The 10,735-nt window shown below is 52.2% G+C and overlaps 1 protein-coding gene across 13 annotated transcripts in view; it reads right to left on the bottom strand.

Moving 5' to 3' along the window:
* Positions 1–336: 336 nt before the first annotated feature.
* Positions 337–10,735, bottom strand: part of TMCC1 (transmembrane and coiled-coil domain family 1) — a 162,420-nt gene continuing 152,021 nt past the window's right edge. For all 13 annotated transcript variants that reach the window (XM_079122533.1, XM_079122540.1, XM_079122544.1 and 10 more), the window contains 2 exons: positions 3,169–3,304; positions 337–671 (listed from right to left, as the gene is read on the bottom strand). In XM_079122533.1, coding sequence (XP_078978659.1) covers positions 357–671; positions 3,169–3,304 — 451 coding nt within the window. In that variant the 3' untranslated portion in view covers positions 337–356. The remainder of the gene's footprint in view (positions 672–3,168; positions 3,305–10,735) is intronic.

The raw sequence follows: 10,735 nt of genomic DNA, 5'->3' as shown, positions 1-10,735 counted from the left end.
GCCGTTTCACAGTAGAGTCCGTCTGGGGCGGAGGGCGGGCCCGCAGGGCGGCGTCGAGTGGTCAGGCGGCCCTGCGCGGCGGGCTCCGTGCGCGGCGGGCGGCTCGAGTGGAAGGACTGCTGGAGAGCCGCATCCCGAGGAAAATCATGCTACATAAAAAGGATCCAAGATTTTCGCCCAAAAAACTTCTTGGATAAAATCTAAAAAATACTATTGCAATTGCGTCTCTTGAAGAAAAAAACATTATTCTAAATGTAAACAGATTCACTCAACTCTTGTCGTAGAAAACCGCAGAGTAGGTCGGCTGCTGCCTGAGCCGCCACCGCGCTGGCGGACGGGGCTGCCTCCGCCCGGCATCACCTGGGGGACGAGAAGAAGCGCTCCACGTGGCTCACGAGGGCGTCCCAGTGCTTCCAGAGGAAGGCCGCGAAAACCACGAGGAATAAAGTGCTGAACGTCCGGTTGCGCGTCTTCATGAGCGGCACCACGCAGTTGGCCACCGTGGACACAAAGACCAGGAGGACCGCCATGACGGCCAGCAGGATGTTGATGAGCTTGCCCAGCAGGTTCCGGGCCGTGGCGTTCTCCAGCCCTTCCAGCTGCACCACCTGCTGCTGCTGCTGCTGCAGCTCCATCTTGGAGATACGGGTCTGGCATGCCTCCAGAGCCTCCTGCGGGCCAAACAGGGATGGTTAGGCCTGCTGCTGCTGCCAAGGACAGTGGCCGCGCCTCCCCGCCAGCCACACCTGAGCTGTGCCAACCATTTAAAACACGCCTCAGCCCAGGAGGAAAGGCCAGATGCACAGCTCACTGCTCAGTGCCCTCCCACCCTCTACTGCATCCCTTGCGATGGCTCCCGGGACGCAGTGGCCACACTTTGATTAATGGCATCTACATCTTAGTGACAAGACCTCGAAAGTATGATTTCTTCAAAAAATTACTAACCTAGCTGGGCGTGGAGGTGCACGCCTGCAAACTCAGTGAATTGGACTTGGGAGGCTGAGGAGGGAGGATCAAGTTCGAGGCAGGCCTTAGGAACTTGTAAGGCCCCCACCCCACCTTTTTGGTACTGGGGACTGAACCTAGGGGGTCCTGTACACTGAGGTACACCCCAGTCCTTTTTCTTTCATTCTGAGATAGGATCTTGCTAAATTGGTGAGGCTGGCCTCGATCTTGGGACCTCCTGCTTCAGCCTCCTGGGTAGGTGGGATTACAGGTATGCACCACCATGCCCGGCGGCAAGACAGCGGGGGAAAACCATGTTGGCGTGTGTGCGTATAAAAAAATAAAAAGTATATACTTACAAAAAGGACTAGAAATGCAGCTCTGTGGGAACGTGCCCCTGGGTTCAATCCCCAGTCCCACCAAAACTCAGAAAAAAACCACTAAATTGCATAGGACACATACTTTTTAAACATAAAAATGATTTTTTACTTGAAAAATTAAGTTTTTAAGTAGGACACAGTTCCTCTTGATAGGGTGCTCGATTCTAGTCCCTGCCCTGAGGTCACAATCCCAGACTCTGTGCCCTTTTAGTTGTGGTTAAGGACAGGGAAATGGACAGGACCATTATTCTATTTCCTATTTTAAAAGGAAGTGATCCACACTTACTCGTTTCACTCAACAGTGGGTCTTAGTGACGTCTCCAAGAGGACACAGAGTGACCCTCCTCATTCTGCCAGCCACACGGCATTTTATGGTACGGGCATTTAGTCAGTTCCTTCCTGGGATTTTTAGGTTCTTTCCGACTTTTCCACTCTAACAATGATGCAGGGAGAATTCTCTGAATACACTTCCCTGTATACGCTAGTGGTTTTGTTTCCTTCTTGTTGGTACCGGGGATTGAATCCAGGGGCACTTTTACCACCGTGCCACAGCCCTAGCCCTTTTTAAAATTTTGAGACAGACTCACTAACTTGGTCAGGGCCTTGCTAAGTAGCTGAGGCTGACCTTGAAATTGATCCTCCTGTCTTAGCCTCCCGAGTCACTGGAATTACAGGCATGCACCACCACATCTGGACTACCTAGTTTTTAAACCAACTCAGTCTCTGACCACAGTGCAGAGGACCTGTGACTAGCCCTGACAGCATTACACGTCCCTTCTGGGCTGATTTCTGAAGAAGACACTGCTCACACTCTAGACAAATGTTAAAAGTGACTGTTCTCCTTTAGACCAAGACCTTTACCCTTTGAGTTTTCATGATTTGCCAGAGCATTCAGAGAACAGAATCTATTTCCCTAGCTGTGGACACACATCTTCCAAAGTTGGAACCTTGGGTTCTCTGGGCCTTGGTTTCTTCTCTTTTTAGCACTAGGGACTGAATCCCAAGACACTTTATCACTGAGCTACATCTCGGGTCCTCTTTATTTCAAGAAGGGGCCTCACTAAGTTGCTGAGGCTGGCCTCAGACTTGTGATCCTCCTATGTCAGCTTCCTCAGTGGCTGGGATTACAGGTTGTGCCACCATGCTGGCTCTGGCCTTACTTTCAATGGGGCCTGGTGGGCTGAGATGTGAGGTAAGGCTCAGGCGGCTTTAGACTGAAGCTAGCTAGAGACGGGACAGATCTGCCCAGACCAGAACCATCTTGAGAGGAAAAAAAATGAAAGCACACACAGGATTCCAGGGCCTGGAGAAAAGGGCAGCTGGGCGAGTTGTGTGGACATTCCCTTGGTTCCTGAGGGGGCTGGACCCACGTTTCCTGGGCCACGTCCCTTCTGTGAGACGAGCTTCTTGTAAGATGCTCTCACGTGGCATCTTGTTCCCTGAGAAACACTCTCTACAGAAATAAGGAAAAAGTAAGAGTTCTATTTCTCCATGGAATAAACAGCTGCCTCAAGGGTGACTCTCCAGCTGTGTGGCAGTGTGCCTGCAAGAGATGTGGACCTGGCAGCTGGGACACAGGTGCAGAAGACAGGCCAGGGGCTGGGGGCTGTAGGAGCTGCTCCTGAAGCAGCACCAACAGGTGCAGTGCTCCGTCCCAGGCAGAGCCTCCTGTGAGCCCGAGGAGCACTTCCCAAGAACCCGAGCAGTCTGGACCCCAAACGGCACGGACCTGAGAGATGCCCGGCCCAGAAGAGCAGGTGTGCTGCGGTTGGCATGAGCTGCCCGCTCTCTCCTTCCTTCCCAACCCTCCTGAACCGCTGCGCACTCTGCTCTTGAAGCTCACCTGGATGTCCCGTGCCCGTTCATAGGACTGATATGCAATTTTCTCTTCCATGCTGGCCAGTTCCTGCTTCAAGTTCAAGATTTCATTCTGGTGCAGTTCTGTTAGGTCATTCAGCTGTTCTTCTAACCGTTCGCATCTAAGAAGGGCAGAAAGGTGAGATTTTATGCATTCTGCAGGTAAATGACTGACATCCAATCCCCTAATCATTCTGCAAAGGAAGGAAATAACCCCCCCACCAAACCGAGTGGCCTGGGGTATCAGGGCATGCCAGGGGGTGCAGCTCTCAGCCTCTGAGAAGGGCGGCTGTCACATGGCCACGTCATACAGCAACACGGCTGTCCGGGGTCTTCGCAGCGCTCAGCACTTGCAGAGACCAGCAGCGCTGGTTAGGTGCGGGCACAGCAGGATGCTGAGGCAGTTTACTCTCTCCCAGCAGCACAACGAGGCAAACTCAGCAGAAGACAAGCAGCACAGGAGTGGAGAATGGCCTCCTAGCAGTCACTAGTGCTGGTCCAGCACAGGCCAGCTCGCCACCTGGACGCCTGGGATTCAGAGCCCTAGAGCGGCAGAACCAGAATCGGGCCACCATCAGTGTCTGGGACACTTCCATCAGGTATCACCGAAAGCCTGCCACGGGCCAGGCCGTTCAAGTGCTGGGACACTAGGTGAGCAAGACAGAGCACCTGCCCACAGGTTCTGTTCCATGAGACAAGAAGGCAGAACACCAAGGGGATTTCGGTATGGAGAAGGAAAGCCACGACCCGTGGGGTGAGAGGGCAGAGTGCCTGGGAGTGGGCGAGGCTGGGACGGGCGGGAGGCTTCCTTCTTGCTCAGCAACGAGGGTTGGCACTCTGGGGGATGAAGTTCTCAGATGGAACCAGCTCAGCACTTCTGAGGGACAGGAAACAGGCCAGGGTGGTGGAGCTCAGCAAGGCACAGAAGAATGGAGACAAGAAGTCCCCTGGGAGTAGAGGTGGTTTTATCCTTCTTCTATCTCCAGCACTTAGGACCATATACAGGAAGGGTCACTCTACGTGAGGACGGAACCTGGGCAGCGAATCTAAGAACCAGCAGGATTAGAACAGGTTTAAAGGACGAGATCAGCAACTCCAGGTGGAAAAAGAACAAGGGAAAGGGCTGTTGGCAGAATAACTCAACAGTGCATCTACCTCAGATCTGAAAGGTGGGCAGAGCCGGGCGCGCTGGCGCACACCTATCCTCCCAGCAGCTCAGAAGGCTGAGGAAGGAGGATCACGAGTTCAAAAGCCAGCCTCAGCCTTAGCAAGGCCCTAGGCAACTTGGTGAGCCCCTGTTTCTAAATAAAATACAAAAAGGGCTGGGGATGTGGCTCAGTGGTTAAGCACCACTGAGTTTAATCCTTGGTGGGGGAAAAAAAAAAAAAGGTGGGCAGAAGTGTGATTGTGGAATCGACAGTAAACAGTCGCAAAGCAGATCACAGAGTGCGGGAGTCACGTGATGAACACAGAGAAGAACAAGTTATCCGGCGGTGGTAAAGAGCAGGGTGCGGACTGGAGTAGACTGTGTGTGGAGGCCTGGGAACCAAGGAGCCGAGGGGGTAGAAGGGCTGGAGACCCCAGGTTAAAAACCACTAGAGACTGGGCGGAAGCAAGGGAAGAAAGAATGAAGGTGTCTCCGGTTTCTGGTGACTAGGATGGAATCCTCTGGGTCAGTCGGCAGGCAGTGGGGCAGAGCCATTCCCACAGGGGAACACCTAGCACGAGGCAGCCCGGGACTCGGAACTTGAAAGAGAGAAAGAGAGCCAGAACAAACACAAATATTTCAAACTAGCCCCCTTTACCGGCCCCTTGTGTTTGATCGCTCCTGCAGCACGTGACCTTTGGAGGAATAGGAAGGACCGCTATCTGCTGATCTGTATGCGATGCAGCGCCCTCAACAGTTGGCCCTTCAAAAATTAGATGATGATAGTTCCGTCCTAACTCCACTCCTCCTCTAAGAAACTCGGAGCAGGACAACTTAAAGTCACGGTCTGACCCTTCTTCCTGTGTTCCTGAACTCTACCTGGTGGTCCGCTACCCTTGGTAGGAGCCTCTGATGTCTTCCTTTGCGCTGACTCTGCTCCTGCGGTGCCCAGACTGCGTCCCGTCACCGCCCCGGCACCCAGGGCCATGTCCTCCTGCACGCTGCCTCTTTATCCTGCCTGCTGCCTGATGTGTGCTCCCGAAACTCCCTCTCCGCCAAGCTCAACGCCGTGGGATCACGTCAGCACGCCATCTTCCAGAGATCGTCCTGATTCAGGCCAACGTTTTGTGCTGCTCTTAGCACTGGATAAGTCCTTGGGTTTCTTTCCTTGCCAGAGAGGGGCTGCAGACTGTAAAAGTGGTGTTCCAAGCTGGTCTCACTGGGGCTGTCGCTTGGCGGTGGAGAGGGTGCTCAGTGAGAGGCCCTGGGTTCCGTCCCCAGCACCAAAACAAGAGGACCCCCCCCCCCCCCCCGAAAAAATGTGCAGGTCTCTCATGACAACAAGTAATCCTCTTATGCTAAGTGTCGGAGTGTTGGGAGGTGGCGAGGGCGGCACATGCGAGGGACCGCCTGCCTGTATTCCGTGACATAAGCCCCTTGGGTTGCCTCTGGCCTGTGCTCCAAAGGCTGCTGCCCCAGCCTCTTGGCCTTTATGGTCTTTCAGGCCTTTTAGGAGCGATGGGAATTTCATTTGATATTAAGCATGGCTCGCACACACCACGGCAGGCCGAAAAGGTGGCAGCAGCTTTGACTCCGCGCCTGCTGTGCAGATTTACTCCCACAACCGTGAGGATGCATTTCAAAATCTTCACTTTACAGAAGAGGAAATCAAGGCTCCAAGAAGCGCCTGAGTGACCTGCTTGAGGACACAGCCGGGGAGCAAGGGTTTGGCTCTAGATTTGCGTGACTTTGAAACCCACGGTTTTGAGCGAGGGCACGGGAAACCTGTCATCCCGGAGCTTGGGAGGCTGAGGCAGGAGGGGCACAAGTTCAAAGCCAGCCTCAGCAATTCAGGGAGACCCTGTCTCTAAAGAAAATACAAAATAGGGCTGGGGGTGTAGCTCAGTGGTCGAGTGACCCTGAGTTCGATCCCTGATTACCCACCCTGCCTCCCAAAAAAAAACCCAAAACAACAAAAAAACCCCCAAGGTCTTAAAAAATTGAAAAAAAAAAAAAAAAAAAAATTTTTTTTTTTTTTTGGCGCTAGGGATGGCACCCAGGGCGTGTCACATGCTAGGCAGGCAGGCATCTACCCCTGAGCTCATCCTCAGCCCCTAGAGCCCAAGCTCTTCAGCTTCACACTGCGATGTCATCTGAAAGGTAGTCAAGAAGCCCAGATCAACTAACTCCCTTTAAAAGTCAGAAGCCTGAGCCCGCCTGGCAGCCACCATGTCACACGGCCACAGAAGGAGTCAGGGGCACGAAGCTGCGGCAATGGCCTGCAGCCAGGTGGAGCCCACGGGAGAAGAGGGCGCGATGAGAAGATCACAGACCCACAATGATAAATAAAAGCAGTGTTGGCAAGGACGCGGGGAAATCCGCACCTCACACACTGCTGGTGGGATGGTAAATCGGTGCCACCGTTTTGGAAGTCTGGTAGTTCCTCAAAAAGCTAACAGTTTTCCCACGGCCCAGCAACTCCACTCGAGGTAAACACCGAGAAGGAAGGAAAACTCATTTCCGCGTTAGAAACGTGACATGAACGTTCTGTGTCAGTTGCGACACCCCAAACGTGGACGCAAGCCAGTGTGGAGGAGCACTCCCCCACGGGAGGAAACCATCCGCCCACTCATGGGTGAAGCTCCGTGACTGCGCCTTAACCTGCTCGGCACTTGCTACCTGCTAAGCATCTGGACATTTTATTCCTTTCTTCTTCAAACAACCGATGCTCATAGAGACATCAGGACACAAAACACGAAGGTAAATGCAATTTTGCTTTTTAACTAGAGGTGTGTGTATGGAACCCCTGTTCCCATGCCAGTACAAAAGTGACTTGGCCTTCACCCCCAGCTCGGCCTCACCACTGCAGACGGCTCAGGGGGCAGGAGGTGCGCCTGGCCCTCTCCTCCTCTTCTCGCCAGACCTTTTATAATGCACAACAAAGCATCTGCCACCCCAGCAAGGAAGCTCCCAGCATCCAGGGCTGGGGTATTCTCTGGCAGCAGCCAGTGAGTGCTGACTTGGCCTTGGCATTACTGACCTGGCCCCTGTGTCCACACCCCGGGTAAAGACAACACAACAGAAGGCAGCTTGTCTTTCCAAAGAGCATGAGCAGGAGATCACACCAGTCAGCAGAATGAGTTCAAGATGGGTTTTTTTCCCTTTCCTTTTTAGTGTGGTGCTCTGCCTCTGAGCTATGCCCCAAGACCTTTTTATTTTTTAAGATAGGGGCTCATGAAGTTGCTGAGGCTGGTCTTGACTTTGAGATCCTCCTGCTTCAGTCTCCTGAGTTGCTGGGATGACAGGCATGTGCTACCGGCCAGCTTCAAGATGATCTGGACGTAACCTGAAAGGCTGAGGCAGGAGGATCTGGAGTGGCAGATACGAACACAATCAAGACTGCCAGATAGTCACTGAATGATGGGAGATTACCTCACCTCGTGAATTCAGGTATCAAAAGTCACGGAGGTGAAGCAGTGGCTCCTACGAACTAAGGGTAAGAATTAAAAGTAGGTTTTAGTTCAGTTTTGGAAAGGACTAACAGTTGTGTCTAAGACAATAGAAGAAATCATCTTAAGGAAAATGAGATCTTGCTGCTGGACGTATTCAAGGGGAGACTGCTTGTCAAGGGCATTATGGAAATAATGTTTACTGCAAGAGCTTTAACTAGACTCCTGGGTCCTTTTTTTTTTTTTTTTTTTTTTTTTTTTGGTGGTGGTACTGGGGATTGAACCCAGGTCTCCTGCATGCTAGACAAGAACCCTACTACTGAGCTTCCTTTCCTGTTCCATCCTCTCCCATCCTGAGACAGCGTCTTGCTAGTTGCCCCGGCTGGCCTGGAACTTGTGATCCTCCTGCCTCAGTCTCCTGAGCAGCTAGGACTACAGGCAGGCGCCACCCTGAGCTCTTTTCTAACCCCCAGCACTTAAGATTCTTTCTAGTTAAGGAACCTATTTTAATCTTTTGAACATTAAGTGCTTGTGTTATATTTCTCTTAGTAGCAATTTCAACAACTCTAAGGGAGGCATAGCAAGATATCTGATGATGTAAGATCTGCAGAACAGGGGGTGAAGTATCAGGATTCATGTGAACCGGTGATGACCATCTATGATCGGAGAGTACTTACAAAAGCCCTCGGCACTTGCTCCTAAGACTCTTGAACCTTATTTTAAGCCCATGTGTATCACACAGAGGTCAATGATGAGCCAAAGGTTCTGGAAGTCATTTTCCCAGTGGATTTGGTTTGCTTGTGTTATATCTAAAGTCTCTTGACTCCTTCCAGTCCTGTTTTTATTATGCATTTAGTACCAGTTGGTAAATCTGCTCAGTCCAAGTTCTGGATTAAATTCCAGTTCTGCACCTCACTAGCAAGGGGACCTTGTTCCTCTGTAATGAGGAACTTTCTGCTCCAGAGGGCAGCTATGAAGGTGGGGAACAGAAGCCCTATGGCTGGGCAGAAGAGGTGCCCAGGGATGGGGATGAGGATCAGCAAGTGTTACCACAAGTACACTCGTGGTCTCATTTTTCTCTTCTGGAATTGTTGGAGAAACACCAGTCACTGCCTGGCAGGACTTCTCATTCCTGGTGGTGAGATAAGAAGGACGCTAAATAATGTGAGGAGGCAGAGTGGAGGGGGAAACTGGGCACTTCCCTGGTCTCCCGTCTTCAGGGAGGGCCAAGCAGAGTGACCTGGTTGCATTCACCAGCCCTCTCAAGAAGTCCCCTGTGTAGCGGGCAGCGACAGCGACCTACACCATGTGCTCCCCTGCTCCTGGGTGAGGCCTCCATCTCGCCCTGGTCTGCTTGCTGAGGAGCCATGAGTAGCTACCATCCAGATCCTCGCTGCTCTTCTTCCTCTGGGATCAGTAAACAGCAGCTGGGGCAGCTGCGCCCCGGGCTGAGCAGCGACCCTCACTCTCTCCCATCGTCCCTGGTGAGGTGCTTCACGGGGACTGTCGGGTGGCCTCAAGTGCTCTGCAGCTCCACTGGTTTCCACTCTGACTTCCTTCTCCCGCCTCCATTTCTTCATTGATCTCTGTGATCTCAATTTTAGGTGTTTTGGAACTTCCGCTGTTTTCATCTTTCTATTTTCTGTCACGTCATGCATTTGGGTCTGGTGGGCACATCGCTGTCCTTCCAAATGCAACAAGCCCTTCTCACAGCTTGCCCCATCAGGAAGGCAGCATGACACCTGGTTCCTGCCACTCCCCGGCTCGGGCTGCCATACACCTACAAGTTGCACTCCCTGGCCCATTCCAAGTTTCCCTCACATGGACGAAACTATCTCACCTATAGGTTCCTTTCATGGGTATGGGTGTGTGTGTGTGTGTGTGTGTGTGTGTGTGTGTGTGAGAGAGAGAGACAGGAGGGGTCTCGAGTCAATTTTATCTTTAACACTGTCCGGAAAAGGCTGAGTAGAAACTGCTATTCCTCTCCATGCCCTTGTAGAAAATACAGTCCTTTAGTGACTGAGTCACTTGCTCACGACTGCAAGGTAAATTAATGGCAAAATCTCCTTAAGCTGAGAGCCTTCCCAAGTGAGGAGCACTATCTATTATTAGCAAGTAGTTAAATAGCATAGCAGCGTTTGGTAAGTGGAGTGAGCTCAATTTCCCAGCAGATGAAGCAAACAGGTTAAGAGACTCGCCAAGGTCATGACAAAGCTATGAAACCCAAGGTGAGGCAAGACCCAGCCGGGGTCCAGCTGAGCCGGCCCCTTTAGTGCAGCCACTGATAACTACCAGCACTTATTTCCTTCTTCACGTTGTAAGAATTACCTGGAGAATGAGGACTTTCTGAAAGAACAGAAAAGTTGCAGCTGTTACAGTGTAGGTGAGATCCTCGCGCGTTCACACAACAGTGGAGCTCGGTTACCCTAGCGAGCACCCCCAATCTGCAGGAAACATCGGGGAGGAAGCGGAGAGAGCTGCACAACTGGTGGCTTTTGAACGATCTGGTGAACAAAGGGTTTGGCAAAACGCCCTTGGTGTCTTGGAACGTAGACCTGGGCTGGCTCAGTACCTTGCAAGAACCCCCCTAGCCTGTCATTACAGGCCCACTTTCCCCTCCTCTGTTCACCCGGCCCTTGGAAGTCGGTTCCTCGGCTTTTTCAGCAAGTGCACACCTGGTCAGCTGGGCATTAGCTTTGTTTTAGTGCTGTTGGCCCCAGGGTGGCTTATGCAACCTGCACGGGAAGCTCTGGTCTGCAAGTCGCCTAGCAGAGGGCCCACGAAGAACGGGGTGGTGTTTTGGGTGGAGGAGTGCGTGTGGGGGAGGAATGAGGGTTCAGCCTAATTGACTGAATCATCACAAGCATCAAAACATCAAAACACCAGCTCCAGTAACGAGAGCCACGATGACTGTCCTCCCCCGTGTCTTTTTATGTGCAGCGTCTGCCTCCAAGGAA

The sequence above is a fragment of the Sciurus vulgaris genome (assembly GCF_902686455.1).
Source record: "Sciurus vulgaris genome assembly, chromosome: 19".
Lineage (NCBI taxonomy): Eukaryota > Metazoa > Chordata > Mammalia > Rodentia > Sciuridae > Sciurus > Sciurus vulgaris.
Note: the sequence above shows the minus strand (reverse complement) of the source record. Positions and strands in the feature narration are given on the sequence as shown.